At 50.1% G+C, this 27,968-nt stretch overlaps 2 protein-coding genes across 14 annotated transcripts in view; one reads left to right on the top strand and one right to left on the bottom strand.

Annotated features, from left to right (window-relative positions):
* Window positions 1-82: 82 nt before the first annotated feature.
* LIG3 (DNA ligase 3) lies at window positions 83-27,813 on the bottom strand. Of its 10 annotated transcripts, none has more exons than XM_009251507.4 (21): window positions 27,700-27,810; window positions 26,771-26,847; window positions 24,771-25,321; window positions 22,176-22,319; window positions 15,237-15,434; window positions 13,778-13,929; window positions 13,057-13,223; window positions 12,859-12,936; window positions 12,202-12,370; window positions 10,457-10,612; window positions 8,693-8,824; window positions 8,241-8,320; window positions 7,069-7,156; window positions 6,598-6,675; window positions 6,167-6,290; window positions 5,429-5,571; window positions 5,019-5,093; window positions 3,471-3,617; window positions 2,769-2,964; window positions 2,084-2,205; window positions 83-613 (listed from the first exon to the last, which is right to left on the bottom strand). In XM_009251507.4, exons 3-21 carry the CDS (start codon window positions 25,315-25,317, stop codon window positions 380-382), a joined length of 3,030 nt encoding a protein of 1,009 aa, XP_009249782.2. In that variant the 5' UTR covers window positions 25,318-25,321; window positions 26,771-26,847; window positions 27,700-27,810; the 3' UTR covers window positions 83-379. The 10 variants fall into 10 exon arrangements, with proteins under 10 accessions (XP_009249782.2, XP_054392621.1, XP_054392625.1 ...); XM_054536646.2 differs by having other exon boundaries at window positions 2,084-2,256; window positions 27,700-27,800; XM_054536650.2 differs by having other exon boundaries at window positions 83-1,879; window positions 27,700-27,800.
* The window catches only part of CCT6B (chaperonin containing TCP1 subunit 6B), a 57,132-nt gene continuing 56,429 nt past the window's right edge, over window positions 27,266-27,968 (top strand). The window contains exon 1 of one of the 4 annotated variants that reach the window (XM_054536657.2): window positions 27,266-27,346. Coding sequence is in view for 2 of the 4 variants with exons in the window: in XM_054536654.2 (XP_054392629.1) it covers window positions 27,912-27,959 (48 nt within the window). In the remaining 2 variants the exon portion in view is untranslated. Of the gene's footprint in view, window positions 27,347-27,590; window positions 27,960-27,968 lie in introns of those variants that run through there. The other 3 variants (XM_054536654.2, XM_054536656.2, XM_009251510.4) reach the window with 3 other exon arrangements.

Here is a 27,968-nt window from a genome sequence, read left to right as displayed (position 1 = left end):
TGGACACAACTGCCATAGCCCAGCCTTTACTCCTTAATCTCTAGGGAAATTATTGGGGGTATAGGTGGGGAAAGGACAAAGATAACTGCAAGATATTTTATTTATAAAAAACGTAACTAAGCTGCTTTTCAAAGAAAACAAAAAGATGGCAAACCCAGCACCCAGCTCTGAAAGATCTATTTAAACCAGCAAGAGAAACTGACTTCAGCTGTGGCACCCACAGCAACTAATTCCTGGTCCAGAAGAGACCGTGGAGAACTGGTGCGTTTGGGAGAAGCAAGCCCATTCCCCCTATACTGTGTCTATCTGCCTCCAGCCTGAGTCCAGTCCAGTAGTATGGTAAAGGAGTATGGCCTGAGGGAGAGGGAAGACAGCAAACCTAGCAGGGAGCTACCAGTCTCCGTTTCCGGATACATGCCCAAATCCACTCTGGGGAGACCTGCTGGGCCGCAGCGTTCTTGTCCCTGCTACCCAGCACGTGCGTGGCTGAAGTCATATCAAATTCCTGTACCAGGTCCCCGTCGAATGCCACAAAGTAGCGTCTGAGACGGCTGAAGTCTGGTGTGGAGGGTGGCAAGTAAAGCCGCACCCCAGTGAAGATGTCCAGCAGTACCTGCAAATGCAGAGGGGTCAGGGTGGGGTCAGACCTACACTGGGTACAGATGGGTCTTCACCCAGATAAGCATGGGACAGAATGAGGGAGCCTAGAGTTAGGACACAAGCAGAGGAGTTTACTGGAATACCATGCATCAATACCCCCACCCCTCCAGTCACTCCACATTATACAGGACTGACACGCCCCTCCATCCCTGCCTAGGGGAAAAGGAGAGTGGACAGGCCTCGACATCTGGGACCTGGAGATGGGAAGAATACATGTGTATAAGAGCCACCCAGTCATGGTGGGCAGGCGGAGCTGGCTCTGACTTAGTGCCCTCAGACTCAGTGATGTCCCGAGACCAAGCAGTCTACTCTGTACAACCTGCTAGACTGAGGGGTCAGGAGTCCTGCTTACTACTCTCAATGGGTTCAAGGACTTCAGGCTGGGAAGAGAGAGGGGAAAGGTTTCTACAGGTCAGTTGGGGACCGAGTTCAGGCCTTGAGCTGTGAGACTTCTATGCTTACTCCTGGATGGCGGTGGGGAGCATGGGGGTGCAATGACATGGGTGTAAATCATATGTTTACTTCTCTATCTGTCCTTTGAGCCATCAGCTCCCCCAGAGTTGAGCCAGTACTAAACCTAGTTCTTGGCATCAGAAAGTGCTCAAAAGAGGCCGGGTGCGGTGGCTCAGGTCTGTAATCCCAGCACTTTGGGAGGCCAAGGCAGGCGGATCACTTGAGGTCAGGACTTTGAGACCAGCCTGACCAACATGGTGAAATCCCGTCTCTACTAAAAATACAAAAATTAGCTGGGCATGGTGGCACATGCCTATACTCCCAGCTACTCGGGAGGCTGAAGCTGGAGAATCGCTTGAACCTGGGAGGCGGAGGTTGCAGTGAGCCGTGATTGCACCACTTCACTCCAGCCTGGGCGACAGAGCGAGACTTATCTCAAAAAAAAAAAAAAAAAAAATTGTTCAGGAGATGTTGCCAAACCCAAGACTGACAAGTAAGTGTAAAAGGGAAAAGGCTCCTCAGGTGGGAGGAGAGTCACCAAGCCAGTGACCTCTCCCCAACTCACTGCTCGCTGGACCTGCTTCCACCCTGACCACAAACTCAATGCTGCATTCCCACACCCAGACTGGGCTCTCCCCTTTAATGTAAATTTTGACTTGGGGCCAGCAGCTGAGTGAGTCCCTGCAGTCTCTCCTGGCTAGGCCGGGCTGTTCTATCTCCTGCCTGCTGGCACAGTTCTTCCACTCTGCTCACTGGCTGGCCGCCTCTGCAAGGCAACAAGAGGACACAGGGTGAGCAGCAGCATTGCTGACCCTGCCCATGACAGAGGAGTGGATGCAGGCAGGGAAGAGGTTTAGCTGATGTTCCCCAAACACTTTGCTCATCCTCTTTCAAACTTCTCGTGCAGAAGGTTGGGAACACAACCTGGGCTAAACTGGCCCAAGTGGTGTGTTGCTGTTTTTACCCTCACCTTTGTTTGGCACAGGGTCTCATCAGCAGCTTTCCGCTTCTCCCCTACTTTCACTGGAGAAGACTTCATGGCCGGCTTCTCTCCCACCTTCATAGTGGAAGGCTTTGCAGTCAGCATGTTGCCTGCAGGACAGAGAGAAAGCTGGGTGTGGTGGTGCACACCTACAGTCCCAGCTACTCGGGAGGATCAATTGAATCCAGAAGTTCGAGGCTGCAGTGAGCTATGGTCATGCCACTGCACTCCAGCCTGGATGACAGAGTGAGACCCTGTCTCTAAAAAACATAAGATACAAAAGAACTAAGAGGGTAGAGATTGCTGATAATGCTCCCTGAAGTCAGGGGCAGTAATGGGAAGGACCAGGGCCTTTCTCTGCTATGAGCACAGGTGAGAGGGGAGTGAAGAGTTATCAGCTAAGCCCTTTACTCAAAGGTAGCTTATTCCCTGGTCAGACTAGCTGTCCCCAGGGTACTGCTCCATTCAGGTTTGCTGAGCAGATACAGGGTGCCCAGCAGAAGGGTCTCTGGCCCATGGCTGGACACGTACCAGGAATGCAGTCCGTGTCCACTGCAGTGGACATAGATAATCATGAGATCTCAGGGCTGGAATGTGAGACTGGGTCCCTGCCCTTGGATCTCTGCCCCTCACACCACCCTCTTCACCATACCAGCCCCCTCCCTATCCTTACCGTCTTTGCTGTTGGAGTTACTCAGCTTCCCTTCTGCTTTCTTGGTACTGGCTGAGGGCTTGCTGGGGGCCTTGCGGGACACAGCAGACCCTGAGGGACCCTTATTCTCTTCACTGCTACCCCCTGTAGTGGAGCTCCCCTCATCTCCAGCCACTACAGTGAAGTCTGCCTTCTCCTTGGACAACTGGTACAGCTCCTGAGGCGGGGAGGGACAATGTCAGAAGGTTTCATTGCCTTCCCAGTCTGGCCTCAGAGGTGGTGTGTGTGGTGTATTTTAGGCGCATATGGGAACAAAGATGTGAGAAAGATAAAAGAGCAAGGAAAAGAAGTTGGCTCCCTTGGCACCATTCCAAAGTATGGCCCTATAGCCTGAGTAATCAGGGTACAAATCATTGTTCTCTGTACAGCAAAGCAGGCTTTGCTGGGGCAACAGGAGCAAACTCTTATTCCCCAGACTAAAGGCTGTTCAGTGGGGCCTCGCAAATGCAAGGTTCTCTACTCAGAGATGGAGGGAGAAGGAGGTCTAGTGCTATGCCCCTGGCCCAGCAGCAGTTTGTCTCCCTCTCTAATTGCCCTCGTTGCTCTGCCTCAGGAGAATGGGGGAAAGGAGAAGACAGAGGACATGTGAATGGTCCAGATGCCCAAGGCTCCAAGGCCTGGACAGTGGGGTGGAGAATACACATACAGCCTAAGAGCTGCTACCTTGAGTTGGGGAAGGTTAGTGGCAGATTTCCAGTCCTTATCATCGCGGATTCGGGTGCAGCGAGGGAATCGGATGGAGATCCCGTCAGCTGTATGAGCCTCCGATTTGGAGAATTCAGCTCCTGTGATCTCCCACACGGCAGCTTTCTGTCAGGAGTAAGCCAGCAGGTCATCACTGGTTAAGAAGATAGTATCAGTGGCCAGGCGTGGTGGCTCATGCCTGTAATCCCAGCACTTTGGAAGGCTGAGGTGGGCAGATTACTTGAGGTCAGGAGTTCGAGACTAGCCTGGCCAACATGACGCAACCCCATCTCTACAAAAAATAACAAAAATTAGCCAGGCATGGTGACGCGCGCCTGTAGTCCCAGCTACTCAGAAGGCTGAGGTATGAGAATCGCTTGAACCCGGGAGGCAGAGGTTGCAGTGAGCCGAGATCATGCCACTGCTCTCCAGAATGAGACTGTCTCAAAAAAAGAGAGAAGCAAGTATTGGCCGGGCGCGGTGGCTTGCGCCTGTAATCCCAGCACTTTGGGAGGCCAAGGTGGGTGGATCACCTGAGGTCAGGAGTTTGAGACCAGCCTGGCCAACATGGTAAAACCCTATCTCTACTAAAAATGCAAAAATTAGCTGGGCGTGGTGGCACCCCTGTAATCCCAGCTACTTGGGAGACTGAGGTGAGAGAACTGCTTGAACCCAGGAGGCGGAGGCTGCAATGAGATAAGATCTTGCCACTGCACTCCAGCCTGGACAACAGAGTGAGACTCTGTCTCAAAAAAAAAAAAAAAAAAAAAGTATCTCCCAACCAGCTAGAAGCAATATAGAACAGTTAAAACCAAAAAGGTGGCTGGGTGCAGTGGCTCACGCCTGTAATCCCAGCACTTTGGGAGGCTGAGGCGGGCAGGTCATCTGAGGTCGAGAGTTCAAGACCAGCCTGACCAACATGGAGAAACCACATCTCTACTAAAAATACAAAATCAGCTGGCCATGGTGGCACATGCCTGTAATCCCAGCTACTTGGGAGGCCGAAGCAGGAGAATCACTTGAACCCGGGAGGCGGAGGTTGTGGTGAGCTGAGATCATGCTATTGCACTCCAGCCTGGGCAACAAGAATGAAACTCCGTCTCAAAAACAAAACAAAACAAAAACCAAAAAAGCTTTGGCTAACAGCTGGGAAACTTGGGTCCTAGTTCTGCTGCTGCTGCTGCTGAATAACCTTAGGGAAGTCCTGTTTGTTCTCTAGATCTCTTTCTTGGTCAGTACAAGAAGGGATTGGGCCAGATTACTTCTAGAACACACCCTTTGTGCTGAGGGGATAGGTACTCTCTTCTTCTTCTCTCTCTCTTTTTTTAAAGCAATTGTATTGCAGAAAGAATTCTATTCAAAATTCCTCAGAGTTGTCTGGTTGTCCCTGTGCCTATCACTTGGCTGGAAATCCAGATCCCCATCCCTGGGTGGACTTTCAGCGAGGTGAGATGGATTCTCTGTGGCACTAGAGAACCTGCAAGCTAATTCTATGGGCTGGGGGACCCCAAGCCACTGGGTTGATACCTTTGGGTCTGGGACGATGAAGTCAGGATAGTAGATCTTGTTGATCTTCAACCAGCTGGGTATTTTGCTGGGGTCCTAGAGGAGAAAAGATGCTATTTTGGGCTGTTCCCAACCTGGAACAAGGCTTAAATCCCTTCTCTTGGTAATGAGATTATAAGAAGCCACTTAAACAGCTAACGTTTGAGCCATGTGATCCTCCCAGCCCAGAGTGGGTATGACCTAGAGGCACGCAAGCCATTTTCCACAAGGAAGGCATTCAGAGATTTTAAGGCCCAATCCTGCTCCCCTGAGCAAGCTGCAACCCTTTCTGGGGAGACAGAAAAACAATACCTGTAGTCCCCAAAGCATAGCCTCTGTCTCAGTGATGACAGCCAGTCCAGAGGCCAGGGCCAACCAGGTCCCTTCCTCACCTTGCTGATCTTCACCATGTCTAGTTCCTTCTGCAGGCGGGCAAGCGTGGCATCATCATGGCCTCCTGCACACTTGGTGACTGTGCACCACTTCTGGCTGCCAGGGTCGTAGCAGCCCATGAGGAAGATTGACATCATGCCGCCTGGGAGGGGAGTGTGAGACAAGTGTGGGTTGGAGGAGCCATCTCTGCCAGTCCCAAGAGCCCAGGGCCAGGGAGAGGACCTGGGTCCTGGCCGTCAGAGTGCCAGAGTTTACCTCTTGGAACTACCTCTTACTAGCTGTGTAATTTTAACCTTTATAAGCCCCAGTTTCCTCTTCTGTAAATTAGGGATAATCACACCCAACCTGTTGGGCTCTGGGGCATTGAACTGTGTTGGACACATGATAGATTTTGGACACATGATAGATTGCTTAAAAGTATTAGTTCCTCAGACTCCAGCTTCCTTTCCAGTCAGGAAAGAGATTTTCCCTGAGGAGAAAGCTGTCAGGCCCTGACGCAATAATTGGTGGTAAGCGTCCTTCTGCTAGCTAGCATAGGGTACTCTATTCTGACTTCTCCCTAACCGAGTAAGCAGCTCTGCCTGAGGTGACTCAGGCCAGCTTGGGGCCCTAGATCCCAGGACTCCGGAAGTCATAACTGGCCATGCTGGCAGATCAAGCCAGTAACAAGGCCAGCCTGTACCTCAAGCGGTGCCTTCTAAAACAGTACCACCCCAGGGAGCAGAGGCCACCCTGACCTTTGCTCCCTTGCCCATAGAAGGCCCCAAGGACCACCAGGTCAGCTGTGTCGGCCATGGCCCCCTCGTTCAAATAGTCTTTCTTCACTTTCAGCCAGTGCCGCTTCCCAGGCTCATATGTACCCTGAAGGGAAGCAAAAGAGAGACCACAGAGTAGAAAGGCAACTCCATGAGGATGGGTTCACCCCTTCACTGCTACACACCAGATCTAGCCCAGTGCCCCTCCCTTGGGGTAAGAGCCCTCAGGCTCCAGGCACTACAGGAGACAGACAAACCAGTCCTCCAGATCCAGGACACATCTGCCCACACTTCCCCAGCAGCCACCCCAACCACTGCAGGCTGCCACCGCCATCTCCTGGTCAGGGCTGGAAAGGCTCAGGGGAGAGGGCTGCGAGTGAGTTGACAGGAGAAGCCAAGCGGGGCCACTTTACCTTCACATCCTTCAGCACCAGCCCCTCCAATCCCTCCCGGATCACCCGGGTTATCATGTCAGCCAAGTCCGAAGCTTTCTGAGGGACAAGAGAGATGCTGAAGTTGGTGTGAGAGTGGAGAAGGTGGTGCGTGAGTGGGGGTTGTTCCTTTTCACACACTAGTTAAGTGCCCAGTGGAAACACCCTTACTTGAAATATAAGGGACAAAGGGTTAGAAAGCAGGTTGCTTCTCATCCCAAACAGAGGGCTGCTGTGGCTTTGAAACACAGGAGGCTTACCCAGGAAGGATTTCCATGCCCTACCTTTCTGGGTGAAGACTAGCAGACAACATATACAATAGTCAAAGGCAAACATTATCAGGAGGCTCCATAAGACATTAAGATTTATTCTTCCAGTCGCACTTGACCCAAGGAGTTCTCTGCCCTGCTTTCAAACTTCTAGGACACTGCCTAGCATAGGGTCTTCACTTACTGTGACTCGCTTCATTTCTGAGAACATGATCCGGTTTGGAATTTCAACCATGTTGTCATGAAGAAACTTCCGCCGCTCACACAGAGGTCTGAGGAGAACAGGAGAGCTGAGGTTAGGCCGGGATCCTCCCTCCCTTATTAGGAATTCTGAGGAAGGAAGGGCCACAATGATAAAACTGCTACTTCAAGAAAGGATTTGCCATGGATCAAAGACCTCATGTGTAACAGTTGTGCTGTCAAGGGCTGCAAGGGCTCCATCGTGACCGAAGATGGACAATTGTGAGCTGTGGCATAGAGCCAGTTCATAGTTGTAGTTCCTATTTCTACTTCATCAAGCGAGCCAAGGGATAACTGGCCTGTAGCCCAGATTGTATAAATTCTGGTCCCACTTGAAAAACGACTCCAACTCTCATTTTTTATCCCCTGCACCCTGCTTTGCCCCGATCCCAAGGCCAACCCCTGGGTAGGCAGGCTGAGACAGGCCTTGGGACCCAAACCCCAAATCCTACCCCCACCAATTCCTTCCCTCTCTACTTCCTTCTCCTTCCCTGATCAAGGATGTGGCTGCTGCAGGAGGAATAGGGGTAGAGATACATTTCTAAGTGAGGAAAGGGCTGATACTGGTTTCTCAGGCACAAGCATATGGATGCAGCTAAGTCAAGACTGTTAATTCTCTCCAAGATGGTCCCACCCATGGCCTCCCCTATAATCTGGAGCTTCCTGTTGTCAGTCTCTTCTGAAATCAAAACCTCTGAGCTGAAAACCATCTGCCTTATGCCCCCAGGGGTGCCACTGGAGCCCCCAGGGGTGCCATTGGAGAAATAAACTGAAACCCCATATGCTCACAGTCTATTTCTCTGCAATAGTCCATTTTGCTTTAGTAGAGAAACTTCTTCGGGGGTTTGGGTTTCTTCTGTGACTTAAGCTCTCAGAGAAGAGATGGAGTCAACACATGGGCTCTTTCTGACACTGAATGGGGAACTGATCATGTAGCAATTGTGCTTCCTCTCAGCTCCCTCTTGCCATTGCCTTTGGCAAGCTCCTGAGCACAAACGTATGTGCCAGCTGCTTCCCTGTACCCTCCTTTCCAACCTGAAGCCCCCATCTTCCTCACCCAGGAAATGAAAACAGATTCCTGGCAGTTTCTGGGTTTAAAGATGCTAGCCAACTCACCTGTCCATCAAGCTGACATCATTAAAGTAGATACAATCAAAAACAAACAGGCAGACATTAGCATCCTGGAAGGCTGCTTTCTGTAAGGAAAAATGAGGTAGTAGTATACAAAGGACAAAAGTCAGTGTGAAAAAATAAGGAGTACCAGTCCACTTCTGGAGGCCCCCTGAGGCACCGGATGAAAAAGTCCTATTTCTGCTCTGAAGCACCTGGGCCATAAGGGCACTGAGCAGATAGTGCTAAATGGAAACCAACCCAATTATAAGTTGGTTCCCAATACCAGCCCCTTTTTAGGAGAAAAACAAAAGACAAAAAACCAAACCAGAAACAGGTCAGAAGCGAGAATAAGGCCCACACTAAGGGATATTTCCTCCCTTTTCAGACTGCAGCGTGCACCCACATGTACATACTGACACTCATTCATTCTTGCACATATGGCCCTAAGCTAGTACCTTGTGCACTCCCAGAGTCCCAAAGGGCAGTGGTTTGCCTGTCTTGTTGTCAATCAGAAGCACTTCAGAATCCAAGATCATGCTGTGGCCCCCAGGAAAAGCCTGGGGAATGTAGTCCTTAAAGTGGGCCACCTGAAAGCAAAAGGGGAGCTTTGGTGAGGGATGACATGGCAGCAGGGACCCTAAACCATGCCATGGAGGGCAAAGCCCAGGCCCAGACAGGATACAGAACAACACGTGGAAGGCCCAGCTAATGTGCAAAACATATAGCTAGGCCTTGCGAGCCACCTGGACAAGAGGGAGAGGCCATCTGTTTCAGTAGTTCTGTCCAGGCCCAAGAAAAGGTCAGCCCATGCTGAGTCACTTTCTATGGACTGTAGAGAAGGTACAATTTTTGAGGAAAATGGAAGAAACAGATTAAACCTGTCGGGGGAGGAGGAGGAGGGTAGGTGGGCAGAGATTAGTGCCTACTGCAGAAGATGTGTGACTATCAGGCTGGGGATTGGATTAGGGGAGAACAGACTACTTGAAACCAGAAAGGTAGAAATGAACCCCCTCAGGTGCAGCAAGGAAACTAGAGCAGTGTCTTCTCTGAGTGGGAGCCCTGAACCCATAGCCATCACTACCCAGGATGCTTAGAGCAGGAACAGGAAAGGCCAGCACATCCATGCCATTCCCCTTCAATCCCTAACCTAGCCCTTTAAGAACCCAAATCACAGGAGAGGCGAGGGATGAGTGAATACTGGGTAAGGGAAAATTAAGGAAAGGACTAAATCTGGAAAAGTGTGCTCAGACTTCTTCCTGGGTCACAGATGGCGTCTATTTAACACCAACCTCACCAGAAGCAGCTCCTCAGTGATTTGCAGTGCTTCACAGAACATGTGAACCTGCACTAAAGCTCCACAATGAGGCCACTGCTTAGCCCTCCTCTTGAACATATGAAACAAATGGCCTGACTACTTTGTTCCCAGTGCTCCAGCAGGAAGGCAAGGCTGAGGTAAGCACGGGCCACACAACACGTTCCCCTGAACCCCCTGAGGCTCTGAAAAACTGAGTCTGAGTTAGGAAAGAAAAGGATAGCAAAGATAGGAATTCCATCTGCTCACAAGCTACTGGAGCCAGATGTTCCAGCTGCTTTTCCCTGAAGACACCCCCAAAGGCTCACAGTATCCTTGGGAGTGGAGAAGGGCTAAGGAATAAGGTTCCAAATGCCACCCCTGATTAGAATAGGAATCTAGGCTCCTAGATGTCCCCCTAAGACTGTGTTTACATCAGAATGTAAGCTTCATGGTGGCCAGAACTTTTGTCCATTTTTTCCACTGCTATATCCCCACTAGCTGTAACAATGGGTAAGCATCTGATAAATAATTGTTGAACAAATTAATGAATGACAGCCCAATAGCCCCTGGTATATAAGCCTTAGTCTAGCTCACAGGAAGCATCTGGGACATGGAAACACAAAAGACACACAGCAACTCACCAACTAAGCTCACTGTCCCAATATCACTGTGAGCAAAAGAAGTATCACTGTTCCAGGGAGCTCTACCCTCACGAACCCAAGTCAGGGCTCTTTGGCTCTCCCTGCTGAGCAGCCCTTCATTATTGGAAGACTCCAAAAATGAATAAATGAATTAATTCATTCAACAAATAAAAAACAAACCCTTATTGTGTACCACAGCTGGAATGGCTATGGGACTCTGGCCCTGAGATTGTTAGAGGCAGAAAGGGGAAAGACGGTCCTGGCGGAAAGGAAGGCACTCATACCTTGTGAGGAAGGACCGGCTTGAGACTGCGGCTGAAGTAGCTGAAGTGGTCTCCATTCTTATGCACCTGGACTCGCTCTCCATCGTACTTGATTTCAGAGAACATGCCATTGGGACATTTCTTCATTGCATATTCAACGGACTTGCAGGCCTCCGCCTTGGGGTGGGGAAAGCAAAGCCTGGAGACTTTCAGTGAGGGGCTGCTAAGCAGCGACAGCCAAAGACCTTGCAACTGGGTTAGTGAGGGCAGGACCTGGGTCTCGGGACTGACTGCCCACAATTAATGCTCAGGGAAGGCTGTTGAAGAGGTGATGGGAACGGAAAGGGCTGGGCAATGTTGTATTCTGCCTATAAAATAATCACCAGAGCTGACATAGGAGCTTGCCTTTTGAGGAATATGAATGCTATTCATTGTACAACAAGTAAAAAGCCCAGTGAAACAAGATTTAATTTTTTTCTCAATAATTCAGGCTCTTGCAAGGCCTCTGGCTTATTATTAAACACATCAGTTCTCCCAGTAAAAGAGGTATGTGAAGCTAAGGTTAAAGAGTGCAGGTGACAGTGAGGCTGGCAGGGTGAGTGATCGGGGGTCCCTACAACAAATAGGGTTTCCAGATATTGGAGCGCTTACTTACATGCCTACCTGTGCTAGCCTAACTCAAACAACAATAGCTACCATTTTGGGAGCACTTCACATACATAATCTCATTTCATCCCCGATGTGACATCCTATGTGACAAATATTGTTTTCATATTTGGATGATAAAACTGAAGGTTAGAGAGAATAGGTGCTTGCTTAAGTTACGCTAATAAATGGCAAGAATGAGATTTGAATCTAGGTCCACCTATAAAACCTGTGTGGTTAACCAATAAGCTATATAACCCATGCCAGTCTTTAAATGACAAACTATAGAACAGACTCCAGGAGGCACTTTTATGAAAGTCAGAAAGGCCACTACTGCAGGTGGCTGCAGTCCCATCTCTGGAATAGAGATCTCACTGTTTTGATGCTGGTTATCCCACATTCCTAGCAGGGAGAGAACACTTGCCTATCTCAAACATAAAACCCTAAACCAAGGCTTTAGTATGACAAACAAGACAGTTTCAAAAAAAGCACTGCATATCACTCAAAAATCCAAAGAATGTCACAGTAGGCATGGCACCATATGTGGTGGGCCCTGTCACACAGGAAAACCAACGCTGGAAAGGAAACCCCATTTCTTATGAAATAAGCAGAGGCCTAAGATGATGTCTGTCAGAGTCAGCCTTCATTCCTTATGTGTCCTCCCTCTTCCCAAGTCACCCTGTCACAGGAAGCCTGGCTCTGCCACCAACTCTCAGATCTACTTTGCAGTAGGTCACACAATCTCAGGGGTTACTTAATACAACTATCTGTCTTCAGGTAAGATAACAGATAAACCATTCTAGGGGGATGCCTCAGGCAGTCTCAGACATCATCCACACAGCAGACTGAAGGACAAGCGAGTCTAAGTCACTCATCTAAGATTCTACAGCTTCTTGGTGGCGTAGCTGGGCCTACAGCTCAGGTCTTTCCACTAGATCCTCTGTCTTCTCCTTTGCCTTCACCTCCTACTGAGAAATACCCCCTTGCACCTCCCTCTTCCTTCCCTAAACTCCTCCAGTCAATTTGCAAGCGCTCTCAACACTCATACCCTATCTGATCTCAGCCCGAAGGATGTGGAGCTTGGAGAGGCTGGAAAGCAGAGGCAGGGCAGCACTCCTCACCAACATGGGCTGCACAGGTGTCATCGGCGAGGCCTGGACGCTCAGAGCTCGTCTCTGGCCCGGCTCCTTCTCTACCTCCTGCGCGTTGTGAAGGACCCGCTCCACCACATCCTGCAGGTTGCGTGAGGCTTTGAAGGCTTCATAGGCATTGGGGTCAAGGGCGTCTAACCTGCCAAGGGGTACAGGAACAAGGAAACAAAACCACTGCCTTTGTTTGACTCCATGGCTTTGGACAGCAATCTGTCCTCATAGAAGAAATCCTCATCTGTAGGGAAGGGGTTGTGTTTTATTGTCTAAAGACTTTCACAAGAGGAGAGAAAGCTCTTGGAAAATTCAGCTCTTTTGAGATACTGTGCCTATGTGGATGCCACCTTAGCGAGGAGGGGGCTGGAGTAGGCAAGAGACTCATACTATACTCACTGAACGTATGCCACACTTCAACTGTAACAACTCTGTGAGAAAGGTACTGTTATCTCCATTTTATATGGGAGAAAATGGAGGCAGAGACAGGTCAAGTGACAGATCAGGGTCCCACAGAAAGTAAGAAGGTGGAATGGGGATTCAAATCCTGATTGGGACTCAAAAGTCCTGACACCAGTTGGGAACAAACAAAGCTAACAAATGACAGCTCAGGCTGTCAGAGGAGCTGCTACTTACACATGTTTTGCACCTGAGTTCATCTTCAGATCATGTTTGATCAACCTGATGATGCATTTAAGGTCATTGGCTGTACACCTAGGGGGATAAGGCACATTTAACTTGGTCTTGAAGAGCTCTGGAACCCCAAGGGAACCTTCCCTTCCCAAGAGAGTTCATCTCTCTATGGGCATGGTTTGACGGAGGCAGCTCCCCCACCTGGAGGCAATGTCCTGTAGTGCCTGTTGCTGCTCATCCTCCTTGGTTAGCTTGGACAGCCGCAGAAGGAACTCATCCACTTCCTGGATGGTAAGGAGGCTCTTGGCAGCTGGGGGGAAAGACTTGCTCTGCTCAAAGAAGACTTTGATTGTCTCTGACACGTCACCCTGTCTCCAAAAACCAAAATGCCACTGCTGCAACCCTAGGGTGGCCAAGTGTATCCCCCAAGACCCAGGACTGAAGATGAATCAAGAAATTTCAATCATAGCTCCTATCCCAACTCAACATATCTAGCCCACTTCTTAGAGACAGTAGCCTATCCATAATTCCTAGAGGGGGATGGAAACTTGCCATGGTACCAGGGATAGAGTCACGAACAAACCAAAGCTTGGTAAACCCAAGTTATAGGAGAAAAAAAGCAAGAAAAAAGAGTCCAGAATAAAAGCCCCAGGAGAGACAGAGGGGGCAAATCTCAAATTCTGACTTTAGAGAACCAGGCCTTTGTGGTTCAGCAGTTGTATGGTTTCTACCCTCAGAAACTTACGAAATTAACAGCTATAGCCTCACATTCAGCTCCCCCTATAACGGAAACTTGCTCAAATGGGTTTCAGTTTCCTAAAACAGTATGTGTCCCAACCAGAAAAAAAAAAGAGGCTGCAGGTGCCTGGCTTGGCAAAACCCCACCTGGAATGTAGCCTACCCTCCCTCCCCTTCCTCTGACCTGCTCTAGGTCCCGTGCCATATCATCTGGGTTGCAGTTAAAAATGCGACTGAAAAGCTTCACAATCTGCTTATCATTCAAGTTGTAAATAGTCTTAATGACTCCTGGCAGCAGCAGCTTCACTGTTAGGTACACATCACCGTGGAAACCATCTGGAGACAGAAGAAAGGAACCCTTCTTGAGAAACAGAGCTTAAACAAATAAATATATAAACTCAAAGAAGGCTGGGCAAGGTGGCTCACACCTGTAATCTCAGCACTTTGGGAGGCCAAGGCAGGAGAATTGCTTAAGCTCACAAGTTTGAGACCAGCCTGGCAACAAAGACCCCATCTCTACAAAAAATTAAAAAATTAGCTGGACACGGTGGCATATGCCTATGGTCCCAGCTACTTGCGGGAGAAGACAGGAGGGTTGCTTTAGCTCAGGAGGTCGAGGCTGTAGTGAGCTGTGATCACATCACTGCACTCCAGCCTGGGCGACAGAGCAAGACGCTGTCTCACACACACACAAAAATAAATAAAAAAATAAACTCAGACTGTGCATGGTGGCTCACGCCTGTGATCCCAGCACTTTAGGAGGTTGAGGTAGGCAGATTAATTGAATCCAGGAGTTTGAGACCAACCTGGGCAAAATAGCGAAACCCCGTCTCTCAAAAAAATACAAAAATTAGCCAGGCATAGCGGCACATGCCTATAGTCCCAGCTACTTGGGAGGCTGAGGCAGAAGGACTGCTTGAGCCCAGGAGGCGGAGGTTGCAGTGAGCTGAGATTGCACCCATGCACTCCAGCCTGGGCAACACAGCCACATTTTTTGTCTCAATAAATAAATAAATAAACAAACAAACAAACTCAAAGAAACAGAGACCAAAAGATATCTATATATCGCTGCCCATGCTCCTATAGTACCCTGTGCATAGCGCTACAGTAGGAGACAGCATGGAGTTCAGAGGCTAGTGAATTGTGTGTCTGCCTCACCTTTAGCCTACAGATGAACTCTTGTTGGACAGAGTGGTTACTTTCACTTCATGTGCCCAGTGACAAGGACATTAGAGATGCTCATTGACAATTTGTTAGATAAATGAAAGAAACAGAGTTGGAAGATTCTATTCCAAGCTGTGTATATGGTTCACAAAAACCTAATTAAATATGTAGGACAGTAAATTTTCTAACTAGTCAAATAGGATGGGTTCCTCTGGCCTCCTAGGAGCAGAATAAGGGGAGAGGAAGAAAGATGCCAAAGTGCTCTGAGAAAAACTGGCTACATAATTTGTGGAGTACAGTGCAAAATGCAAATGCGAGGCCCCTTGTTCAAAATTATTAAGAATTTCAAGACAGCACTATAGTACAGCATTAAACCAAGCATGGAACCCTGGGCAACTATACAGCTCACATGCCCAGGAAGGCAGCCATGGCCTTGAGCTCTCCGGAGGAAAGGCCTATTCAGGATGCTCGTGCCACACCTCCTGCTGAGCCTTTCCGCAGGAAGTCCTGGATGATCTGGGTCTTCGTGTTGTAGCTAGGATTATCGGCCACCATGGCGCATAACTTTCGAAACTCCCGTAGCAGACAGTCCTTATGCCTGGGGTCACATTTGCTTGAAGACAGACTTCTCTTAGGGGTGGGGCTCGAGGGGGCTTCCCCAGAGTTGTTGGGCTTGGCTGTTGGAGAAACAACAGAGATGAATTCATTCTGCCTTTCTGAGAAGAAAGAAAGGGAAGGAAGGAAACTAACAGATATTCTGCTAGTACTTTAGCTTTATTTAATCTCCCCGAATAGACCTTTGGGGTAGATGTCATTATACCCATCTTACAGATAAAGAAATGGAGGCCAAGTAATTTTCCCAAATCTTACAGCTAATAAATAACGTTAAAGGAACAATGGCCTCCTTAGACCCAAGCAAAAGACCAGACTGATGTGCATCTCTTTATGTGAGCACTTCACTAAAGAATAAAGACCGAAGTCATGCCAAGAATGATCAGGACCGGCTGGGCACAGTGGCTCACGCCTGTAACCCTAACACTATGGGAGGCCAACGCAGGAGGACTGCTTGAGCCCAGGAGCTCGAGACCAGCCTGGGCAACATAGTAAGATCCTGTCTCAAAAAAAAAACAAAAAACAAAAAGTGGTCAGAAGGATCTCAGAGCAACTGTAAAGCTGACCCCAGAAAAGCTGACATGAGAAAGGGGTAAGAATTCAAGGTACGTGTTAGTCAATGTGAAATTACTGCTATCACAGGTTGTCAGAGCTGGAAGAAGCCTTAAAGATTATCTAGTTCAATGTTCTCTTACTGATAAGGGGACTGAGGTCTGAGAAGAGCAAATGACTTCCCGGCCCACTTCCTTGTTGAAAGAGCCAGGACAAAGACACTACTAAGAAAGTCAGATCGCATTAGTACACTCAACATCCCCACCCCTCGCGGCTTCAACTTTTCTTACTGTCAAAATAAAACCCTGCTCCCCAAGGAGCAGTTATAAAAGAAAAAAAATACATTTTTACAAAAGATGGTCAAGGGGCAGGGATTTCCTCCAGACACTTAAAAATAATTATGTGCAACTCATCGGTGATTCCCTTTCACCTCCTTGTGAGCATTTACAAAGCAAATTTTATTCTGCAAACTTGTGGCAGAGCCATTACTAAGCTAACTGCTGCTGTACACTGCTTCTTGTCTGGGCTTTGTAAATTATAAATCCATCCTCATCTCTGATCCGGAATCTAAATATGATTTTAGGGGACAAAATCTCCAAAGTGTCAATGTTCAACCAGGTTGCAAGAACTAAAACACTCTGTTTCTCTCAACTCCTCCCAAATTCCATCCCCAACACTGGAGCCCTTCCAGAAACATGCTGTCCTTATCATCACCTGGACTCTTCTCTATCTTTGGCCTACCAGCAAACAACAAACCAACCAACCTCAGAATTTTAAAATAATAAAAATCCTATAGAGCCAGGCACTGTTTTCGCAATGTTATCTCTTATAGTCCTCATGAGAACACTATGGGGTAGATGAGGCATGGAGATATGATGAAGCTTAAACAAATAAATATACAAACTCAAGGAAGCAGAGGGGAAAGTAATCTATATATTGCTGCCTATGCATAGTGCTGCCTGTGCATAGCACTATGGTAGAAGAGGCCACTGCTGCTTCATAGACAGAAGCTAAAGAGAGATAAGGATGTGCTCAGGGATCTGAGCTGTCAAGGACCAGAACCCAAGTCTTCTGACCTCAGGTCTAGGCTTTTTTCAATCACATAAAATGTCTTTCAGTCCCGCTCCCGCTCCCGCTCCCTCTCCCTCCCCTTTCTTCGGTCTCCCTCTCCTTCTTTTTTCGGTCTCCCGCTGTTATCGAAGCTGGACTGTACTGCCATGATCTCGGCTCGCTGCAACCTCCCTGCCTCGGGCTCCTGTGACTCTCCTGCCTCGGCCTGCCGAGTGCCTGGGATTGCAGGCGCGCGCCGCCACGCCTGAATGGTTTTTGTATTTTTGGTGGAGACGGGGTTTCACCGTGTTGACCGGGCTGGTCTCCAGCTCCTGGCCTCGAGTGATCTGCCTGCCTCGGCCTCCCGAGGTGCTGGGATTGCAGACGGAGTCTCGCTAACTCAATGCTCAATGGTGCTCAGGCTGGAGTGCAGTGGTGTGATCTCGGCTCGCTGCAACCTCCACCTACCAGCCTCCTGCCTTGGCCTCTTAAAGTGCTAAGATTACAGCCTCTGCCCCGCCGCCACCCCGTCTAGGAAGTGAGGAGCATCTCTGCCTGGCCGCCCATCGTCTGGGATGTGAGGAGCCCCTCTGCCCGGCCGCCCTATCTGGGAAGTGAGGAGCGCCTCTGCCCGGCCGCCCATCGTCTGGGATGTGAGGAGCGCCTCTGCCCGGCTGCCACCCCGTCTGGGAGGAAGTGAGGAGCGCCTCTGCCCGGCTGCCCCGTCTGGGAGATGAGGAGCACCTCTGCCCGGCTGCCCCGTCTGGGAGGTGAGGAGCGCCTCTGCCTGGCCGCCACCCCGTCTGGGAGGAAGTGAGGAGCGCCTCTGCCCGGTTGCCCCATCTGGGAAGTGAGGAGCGCCTCTGCCTGGCCGCCACCCCGTCTGGGAAGTGAGGAGCACCTCTGCCCGGCTGCCACCCCATATGGGAAGTGAGGAGCGCCCCTGCCCAGCCGCCCCTTCTGGGAGGTGAGGAGCGCCTCTGCCCAGCCGCCCCGTCTGGGAGGTGAGGAGTGCCTCTGCCCGGCCGCCCCGTCTGGGAGGTGAGGAGCGCCTCTGCCTGGCCACCGCCCCGTCTGGGAGGTGAGGAGCGCCTCTGCCTGGCCGCCATCCCGTCTGGGAGGAAGTGAGGAGCACCTCTGCCCAGCTGCCCCATCTGGGAAGTGAGGAGCGCCTCTACCCGGCTGCCACCCCGTATGGGAAGTGAGGAGTGCCTCTGCCAGGCCGCCCACTCTGGGAAGTGAGGAGCGCCTCTGCCTGGCCGCCCACTCTGGGAGGTGAGGAGCGCCTCTGCCTGGCCACTCCGGCTGGGAAGGGAGGAGCGCCTCTGCCCGGCCACCCCGTCTGGGAGGTGAGGAGCGCCTCTGCCCGGCCGCCACCCCGTCTGGGAGGAAGTGAGGAGCACCTCTGCCCGGCCGCCCCGTCTGGGAAGTGAGGAGCGCCTCTGCCCGGCCGCCACCCCGTCTGGGAGGAAGTGAGGAGCGCCTCTGCCCGGCTGCCCCATCTGGGAAGTGAGGAGCGCCTCTGCCTGGCTGCCACCCCGTATGGGAAGTGAGGAGCGCCTCTGCCCGGCCGCCCCGTCTGGGAGGTGAGGAGTGCCTCTGCCCGGCCACCCCGTCTGGGAAGTGAGGAGCGCCTCTGCCCGGCCACCCCGTCTGGGAAGTGAGGAGCGCCTCTGCCTGGCCGCCACCCCGTATGGGAAGTGAGGAGCACCTCTGCCCAGCTGCCACCCCGTCTGGGAGGAAGTGAGGAGCACCTATGCCCGGCTGCCCCATCTGGGAGATGAGGAGCACCTCTGCCCGGCCGCCCCGTCTGGGAGGTGAGGAGTGCCTCTGCCTGGCCGCCACCCCGTCTGGGAGGAAGTGAGGAGCGCCTCTGCCCGGCTGCCCCATCTGGGAAGTGAGGAGCGCCTCTGCCCGGCCGCCACCCCATATGGGAAGTGAGGAGCGCCTCTGCCTGACCACTCCGTCTGGGAGGTGAGGAGCGCCTCTGCCCGGCCGTCACCCCGTCTGGGAGGAAGTGAGGAGCACCTCTGCCCGGCTGCCCCGTCTGGGAGATGAGGAGCACCTCTGCCCGGCCGCCCCGTCTGGGAGGTGAGGAGCGCCTCTGCCTGGCCGCCACCCCGTCTGGGAGGAAGTGAGGAGCGCCTCTGCCCGGCTGCCCCATCTGGGAAGTGAGGAGCGCCTCTGCCCGGCCGCCACCCCATATGGGAAGTGAGGAGCGCCTCTGCCTGGCCACTCCGTCTGGGAGGTGAGGAGCGCCTCTGCCCGGCCGCCCCGTCTGGGAGGTGAGGAGTGCCTCTGCCCGGCCGTCACCCCATCTGAGAGGAAGTGAGGAGCACCTCTGCCCGGCTGCCCCGTCTGGGAGATGAGGAGCACCTCTGCCCGGCCGCCCCGTCTGGGAGGTGAGGAGTGCCTCTGCCCGGCCGCCACCCCATCTGGGAGGAAGTGAGGAGCACCTCTGCCCGGCCGCCCCCTCTGGGAAGTGAGGAGCGCCTCTGCCTGGCCGCCACCCCGTCTGGGAGGAAGTGAGGAGCGCCTCTGCCTGGCTGCCCCATCTGGGAAGGGAGGAGCGCCTCTGCCCAGCCGCCACACCGTCTGGGAAGTGAGGAGCGCCTCTGCCCGGCCGCCCAGTCTGGGAAGTGAGGAGCGCCTCTGCCCGGCCGCCCAGTCTGGGAAGTGAGGAGCGCCTCTGCCCGGCCGCCCTGTCTGGGAAGTGAGGAGCGCCTCTGCCTGGCCGCCACCCCGTCTGGGAGGAAGTGAGGAGCGTCTCTGCCTGGCCACCCCGTCTGGGAAGTGAGGAGCGCCTCTGCCCGGCCGCCCGGTCTGGGAAGTGAGGAGCGCCTCTGCCCGGCCGCCCCCTCTGGGAAGTGAGGAGCGCCTCTGCTCGGCCGCCCGGTCTGGGAAGTGAGGAGCGCCTCTGCCCGGCCGCCCCGTCTGGGAGGTGAGGAGCGCCTCTGCCCGGCTGCCACCCGGTATGGGAGGAAGTGAGGAGCGCCTCTGCCTGGGCGGCCCCGTCTGGGAAGTGAGGAGCGCCTCTGCCCGGGCGGCCCCGTCTGGGAAGCGAGGAGCGCCTCTGCCCGGCCGCCCTGTCTGGGAGGTGAGGAGCGCCTCTGCCCCGGCGGCCCCGTCTGGGAAGCGAGGAGCGCCTCTGCCCGGCCGCCCTGTCTGGGAGGTGAGGAGCGCCTCTGCCCGGCTGCCCTGTCTGGGAGGTGTACCCAACAGCTCCGAAGAGACAGCGAGCATCCGGAGCGGGCCATGAGGACGATGGCGGTTTTGTTGAAGAGAAGGGGGGGAAGTGTGGGGAAAGGAAGGAGAGATCAGATTGTTGCTGTGTCTGTGTAGAAAGAGGTGGGCATAGGAGACTCCATTTTGTTCTGACTAGGAGAAATTCTTCTGCCTTGGGATGCTGTTGATCTATGGCCTTTCCCCCAGCCCCATGCTCTCTGAAACATATGCTGTGTCAACTCAGGGTTAAATGGATTAAGGGCGGTGCAAGATGTGCTTTGTTAAACAGATGCTTGAAGGCAGCATGCTCTTTAAGAGTCATCACCACTCCCTAATCTCAAGTACCCAGGGGCAGAAACACTGCAGAAGGCCGCAGGGTCCTCTGCCTAGGAAAACCAGAGACCTTTATTCATATGTTTATCTCCTGACCTTCTCTCCACTATTATCCTATGACCCTCCCATATCCCCCTCTCCGAGAAACACCCAAGAATGATCAATAAATACTTCATAAATTTAAAAAAAAAAAAAAGAAAAAAAAAAAATGTCTTTCAATCTCCAAATGACTTCTAAAATAAGGCCAAGTGATTTGCCTTTATTTATTTTCTTCAACTGAGTCAATCACAAGAATGTCTCCAAACAATAAAAGCAGCAACACAGTGTAGTATAAAAGAGCACAAGTACTGGAGTCAGACTTCAGTGCAAATACTAACTCCATGATAACCCTGAACTTCAACTTTCTCAGTCATAAAAAGGGCCTAATAAAAAGTACTTCCTAAATAAAAGTACTGTCTAGGGTTAACTGAAGAACAAATGAAACTACATATATAAAAGCCCCTAGTCCAATGCTGTCTGTTTACATAAGGCCAATAAATGATCCTGATCTTCTCAACTCCATCTATACCACATGCCCCAGCAAAGTCTTCCTGAATCCCTGTCTATGAAATAGTAATTCCATATTTTATATAAAGGAAACTATATATGTGTGTATACACATGTGTGCATGTGTGTATTTTAGTGAACAGGAAACTTAACACTTTATTGTTCATCTGTCCTACAAATATACAAATAATAGCCACAGTCCTCCCCTTTAGGAGATGGGATTTGAACCCAGAGCTCACTGATTCCAAAGTCTGCAAGCTTCATCCCTAGGCTGTACTGCCTCCCAACAAATAGCAATATCCCTCAGATCTTTTTTTCCTTCCTTTGTGTTCCATAAAGTTCCAGTGTTTTGAACAAACAGTTTTAAGAATCAAGAAGGGAGATCCATGCATGACATCTCTTCTTTCATACTTTCATTTCTAGGCATATTCAGGGATACAATTTCTCAAAATTCTTTCATTATCAAAACACAAGGAAGTAAAAGACAGGTTCTAATAATCTCTGTCTGACCCAGGTAACTATTTCAAGGGGAAAAAGTCTTGACAAAACAAATCTTTCCACTGCAATAGAGGTTAAAGTATACAAAGAAATGCTATACAAGTGGAATGCTGGCCGAGCACAGTGGCTCATGCCTGCAATCCCAGCACTTTGGGAAGCTGGGGCAGGTGGATCACCTGAGGTCAGGAGTTTGAGACCAGTCTGGCCAACGTGGCGAAACCCCGTCTCTACTAAAAACACAAAAATTAGTCAGGCGTGGTGGCACGTGCCTGTAATCCCAGCTACTTGGGAGGCTGAGGTGGGAGAATCGCTTGAACCCAGGAGGCGGAGGTTGCAGTGAGCTGAGAATGTACCAGTGCACTCCAGCTTGGATGACAGAGCAAGATTTCATCTCAAAAAAACCCCCAAAACCAAAAAACAAACAAACAAACAAAAACCAAGTGGAAGGCTTAGAATTAGCCATTACCAGTCTCTGCTAAGACAGAAGCAAATTATTAATGAGATGAGATAGCACAGAATTTTCACTCTTTAGCCAGAATCCTAAGTAGAATACAAAATAAAAGCAGCACTATAACAGCTAAAGTAGCCCTAACCTATCTTACCTGAAAAGCCAGAAAATTTCCGGGGATTGGTACTGGTGACAAATGAGGCGCCTTTCACTGGAGAAGTCACCTGGCCAGTGGTTGTCAACTTAGCCTGGACAACAGCTTTCTTCTTTGGTGTACCTGCTGCCTTAGAAGACAGATCTGTAGGATCCCAAAAGAGTATAAAATATCCTTCAGTGAACGATCTCTGAAAAAAACATCCAAAGAATCTATCAACTGCTCCTAGGGCCTTGCTTGTTAAGTCACTACCCTAGCACTAGCCCAAGCCTAGCTGGTGGCTGGTATTTTTTGAGTGGGGTAGTAGATAATAGGGTATTGTGGGGACAGGAGGGAAGGATATGCTGGAGACAAAAGATCCAGTTACCATTTATCCCTATTAGTAACTTAAATTTTCATCAACATTCTCCACTTCTTATCCCATATGTAAGTCTCCAGAAATAACAATTTGGGGGAAATCAGAAATCACCCTAGTTTGATGGATAAAACTTAAGGGAACCCCAACCCCACAGAATTAGCTTCAATTTAGAGATGAACAAAAAGTAAATGAGGATCACAGAGCATGTCAATCTAGCACAGGAAGGAAAATTTCCAGCTGCTTAGTTATCTGAGTCATGAACTCTACCTGTATTTCTCTTCCTCCAAATGAAAGATGGGTCAAGAAGTAACAAAGGCCGAGGCCAATAGCTAAGGCAGTGCAAGGTGGGATGGGGAGCCTGAGAATAAAGTATATGGGAAGTACAGTTTTCTTTCCTGGAAGTCTTTTTTCCTTTCAAAGAACAAGGACAGATACCCATTTTTAGAGCCATTGTTAACTGTCTTCCTGTGGTGACCAGAACTAAGTTGAAGATATGAACATTATTTTAAAGATGCTGAAGGTCAAAGAGGACTAACTGGATTTGGGGGTATTGGCATAAAATTTCTAAAATATGTATATGTAAATATGCATGTACATGCAAACATGTTATATATAGCCATATATAGGTATGAACTTTACATGCATATACACGCACATATTTTCTAGCTCTGTCTGCTAAAAGGGCTTAGAAACAGACACGCCATGGCTGGGCGCTCAGGCCTGTAATCCCAGCACTTTGGGAGGCCAAGGTGGGTGGATCACTTCAAGTGAGGAGTTCAACACCAGCCGGACCAACATGGTGAAACCCTGTCTCTACTAAAAACACAAAAATTAGCTGGGTGTGGTGTCAAGTGCCTGTAGTCCCAGCTACTTGGGAGGCTGAGACAGGACAACTGCTTGAACCTGGAAGGCAGAGGTTGCAGTGAGCTAAGACAGTGCCACTGCACTCCAGCCTGGGTCACAGAGTGAGACTCTGTCTCAAAAAAAAAAAAAAAGAAGAAACAGATACCCCATGACAATGTGGACACATAGTATCTGGGTTTTACTCTTTAATACCATTTCCCACTAGCAGGATAGTGCCACTACACTCCAGCCTGGGTCAGAGTGAGACTCTCAAAAAAAAAAAAAAAAAAAAAAAAAAGAAGAAACTGATACCCCATGACAACGTGGACACATAGTATCCAGGTTTTACTCTTTAATAGGGGCATTTCCCACTAACAGGAATCCCCAGAGAAATTGCGAATTTCAGGGCTGGGGAAGGATACATACAGGATAAGACTAAAAGCATCTTGCTATGCCCAAGAGTAAAGAAGTACATTAAAAAAAATAATGAAGGTATACAGGACACAGAGGACAGTGTAAAGGGGTTCCTAATTGGCCAAATATGGGACAATTAAGTATCAAATTAGTTAAGTACAGTAATGAATTATATGCTACAAGAAAAAAAGTAAAAGACGATAGTAATCGGTACTCTATTCTTCCAAAATATCAATGTCATAAAAGAGAGACTATGGAAATATTTCAGATTAAAGGAGGCCAAAGAAACATGACAACTAAATGCAACACCTGTTATGATCCTAAACTGGGATCCTATACTGCAGGAAAAGGCTATTGAAGGTATGACTCAATCCACTGACAAAATAGTGTACAGATGGTAGATTAAAGTATTATATCAAGGACAAATTTTCTGAAGATGATAGCTATATTATAGTCGCATAATGGTCATATATCATATTCTTAAGGTATATACACTGAAGAATTTTAAAGGGCCATGATGTATACAACTTATTCTCAAATGGTTTAAAGTGAGTGCACACACGCATGTGTGTATGTATGTAGAGAGAGAGAGCACATGAACAAATATGATAAAGCAAATAGAGTAAAATATTAACAGGTAAATATGGGTAAAAGGAATATGAATGTTCTTTGTACTATTTTTAATCTTGCAACACGTCAGTGAGTTTAAAATTATTTCCAAATAAAACGTTAAAGGCTGGGCATGGTGGCTTGCGCCTGTAATCCCAACTACTTGGGAGGCTGAGTCAGGATGACCTGAGTCCAGCAGTGCAAGGCTGCAGTGAGCTATGAATGCGACATTAAACACTGGCCTGGGCAACAGAGTGAGACCCCATCTCTAAAAAAGCAAAGTTAAAAAAAAGAGAAAGAAAGCAATTGAACTCCTTATCCCTTTTTCTCTCAGCACCACTAAGATGAGAAAGCAGTGTTCTCTACCTTACCTGCAATGTGCTGGGTTATCTGTTCCTTCTCATTATCTTCCAGCTCTTCCCAGCCTTCCAGCTCTGTGAGGTCCTCGATTTTTTTTGTGGTGGCCCGGGCCCGCTCTAGTTTCTCAAACATGCATTTAATGTGGTACCACTCTTTCATATCACCCCCAGACTCTGAGAAGGGATTGGGCACCACTTTGCCAATTCGGCATATGCCCTTCACAATCTTTTCCTTGCATTTTTTGCAGCCAGCTGTGCCACGCTTGGCATAGTCCACACAGAACCGTTGCTCAGCCATCTCACAGGGGCCACTGCAGAGTCCCACATGCAACCCTGGCAAGAAAACAAGGCAGGTGGCACGTGATCTTAGATGGCTTCCCTGGAATGACAGAACAGGCTTTCTTCTCAGGAAGAGGGGATGTCCCTGAAGCAGATCTGTTTCTGACCACTGGCTGAATTGTCTTACATCAGGCCAGTGATGTTTTCGGAACAGGCACAGTTCTTTTCGGCTGAGTGCACGGAGGGTTTGTGGAAAGAGGATCTTGAAAGCCAAAGACATATAGCTGTACGAAAGGGTAGGAGGCCAAAAAAAAAAAATATATATATAAACAAGGAGATAGGCTTCCAATTTTCCAAAGGCCAGCGTCTTATATAGTCCATGATGACTAATCAAACACTTTCCAAAGTATTACATTCATTGTCTACTCTACAGCATGAAAGAGTTCTGATACAGGAAAAGCCAGCTCGCAAAAGGATGTTCAATTATCTAATGCACACATGTACATCTAGTAAATCACAATGAAGAAAATCCAAATAACATAAAAGCTTTTTTTAGGCCATCAGCAACATATGATACTCATAATGGATGATGATGACCTTTAAGTATTACAAGATCCTGAAGTTTCTTTTTTTTTTTTTTTGAGACGGAGTTTCACTTTAATTGCCCAGGCTGGAGTACAATGGCGCAATCTCGGCTCACGGCAACCTCCTTCTCCCAGGTTCAAGCGATTCTCCTGCCTCAGCCTCCGTAGTAGCTGGAATTATAGGCATGCGCCACCACGCCCAGCTAACTTTTTTGCATTTTTAGTAGAGACGGGGTTTCTTCTTGTTGGTCAGGCCAGTCTCCAACTCCCGACCTCAGGAGATCCGCCCGCCTCGGCCTCCCAAAGTGCTGGGATTACAGGCGTGAGCCACCGTGCCCGGCCGTGAAGTTTCTTTTTAATCACCAGTAAAAATTACATTATGTTCACGAAGTTTTTATTGTGAAGTTTAACACATATGCCATCCTCAGAAATCAAGCCACTATATAGATTTGGAATTGAGTCAGAATCCTTATATTCAGAGACAACTAAGCAGAGCCTGGAATCAGACTGCCTGAGTTCAAATCCTAACTCAGCCACTTACCAGCTGTATAGCCTTGAGGGGTTACTTACCTCTGTTTCTGAGCTTCCTCATCTGTAAAATGTGGCTAATTATGGGGCCTAACTCAAAGAGCTGTTCTAAGAGTAAAACCCTTAAAACAGTTGGGCACACAGCAAGAGCTCTCAATAACGTCAGCTCCTATTATGATCGGTGACGTCGTTATCTTTCAAGAAGAGGCTCCCGATGTGCAATTAACCTGTTTATAATTCAGCAACTTGAATCAGAGAATGCTGAAGTCACTGGGCAGCAAGACTCACAGGAACTCATAAATCAATCCAAATGGAAAACGATTATATCAGCATCTTCTTATATTCATGTTTTCTAAAGCATTTTATAAGTCCTAGTTTTAAGTATACTGGAATTATGTTCAGTCTGCACACGCTGTGAAGCAAAATTGCTATCACGTTATAATAAAAAGCAGGCTTTGCTTACTGTAGTGCAACATGATGTGAAGGGAAAGCTGGTGGACCTGGAATAAGGGATGGGAGTGCAAGTCTGACTGTACAGTTCACCGACTGTTACCTCGGAGAAAACTCTTAATTTATCTGCATCTGTTTTCTTATTTCTAAAACAGGGTAAATAATACCTACCTCACAGGGTAGTTGGGAAAATTACAAGGAATCCATGAATGCGCTGGTTGTGGGGGAGGGAGGCGGTTCTGAGCTCTCTAAAAATATATACAAAATGTACATTCGAAAATGCAGTTTTTTGGAGGAGGTCTATCACTTTCGTGACATTCACAAAGGGCTATATAACTCCCAAAGTTTAAGAACCACAGAGGTGAGGTAAGTGGAAGTACGGCAGACCCATAAAAGGAGGTCAGAACAAGTGAGTTTCAACACTTTTCCTAGAAGATCAATTTACAGAGCAACCTCTAGGGCCCCAATAATGAAAGGAGTGGACTTGAGGGAGGCTCGGGAGGCGCTGGGCCACGAGGAGGCACAATGCAGCTTTGAGGAAACCCGTCTGTCCCTCGTTCCGCACCCTCACAACTGCCGCAGCCCGGGGCCCGAGAAGGAAATCGCTGAGGCCTGGCCGCCGCCGCTTTTCTCGAAGGGCTTCCCGCGCCGCTGTCGGAGACTGGCGGGGACAGTGGGGTCGGCGGCGTAGGCCGCGACCCCCGGCGAGGCAGAAAGGAGCGCTCCTCCACCGGGACCGGGACGCAGGTGGGAAGTGATCAAGGCTCCCTGAGTCCCACCCGAGCGCGCCCGGTTCAGCGCAGGAGGACGCACGCCGGGCCAGGGCACAAGAAGGCCCCGTGGGTTCCGCAGGGCGCACAGTCCGGGCGCCGGCCTCCCCGCCTCACGCGGCCCCGTGGGGGTCCCGGGGAGCCGCGAGCCTCCCCCTGGGCTCCCGGGAGGGCCGCCACGTCACGGAGGGTGTGCCCCGGGGCTCCGCAGGCGGGCGGGGGAGGAGCCGGGGGAGCTGGCTCCCCGGCCGCGCCGAGCTCCCCGCCCCGGCCCGCTGCCTTCCCCACGCCGGGCCCCGCCGCAACGTGCCGCGCTGCGCCGCCCCTCACCTGCCTCTCCGGCTCCGGCGCTCACCGCAGGCCTCGGAACTTGCTCACTACAGGCCGCGGGCAGCCCACGACGGTTGGAGCTCCTGTCTCTTTAAATCCGGGTCCTAGAGCGGGAGGCAGCGCGCAGGCGCAAGAGCCAAGGCTGCGGCCACGCGACCGGTCCCCGCCCCCGTCTGCCACGTGGGTCGTAGCTACATTCTGCCTGCCCTGTGATGTTTGGGAGTAGTTTTCAACCTGCAATCGCGGCCCGGGAAGCGGAGGTGAGGGGA

The sequence above is a fragment of the Pongo abelii genome, chromosome 19 (genome assembly GCF_028885655.2).
Source record: "Pongo abelii isolate AG06213 chromosome 19, NHGRI_mPonAbe1-v2.0_pri, whole genome shotgun sequence".
NCBI classification, from domain to species: Eukaryota; Metazoa; Chordata; class Mammalia; order Primates; family Hominidae; genus Pongo; species Pongo abelii.
This window is presented reverse-complemented; position numbering and strand designations above follow the sequence as displayed.

Bases quoted from the DNA above. Each gene is read 5' to 3' on its own strand.
- LIG3 (XM_054536645.2), bottom strand. From the start codon at position 25,317: ATGTCTTTGGCTTTCAAGATCCTCTTTCCACAAACCCTCCGTGCACTC. The intron at 13,224-13,777 runs GTCAGAGGAAGG...TTTTGGAGACAG, and splicing joins TGGCACGGGACCTAGAGCAG to GGTGACGTGTCAGAGACAAT. The intron at 614-2,083 runs GTGAGGGTAAAA...CTGCATTTGCAG, and splicing joins AGACCCTGTGCCAAACAAAG to GTACTGCTGGACATCTTCAC.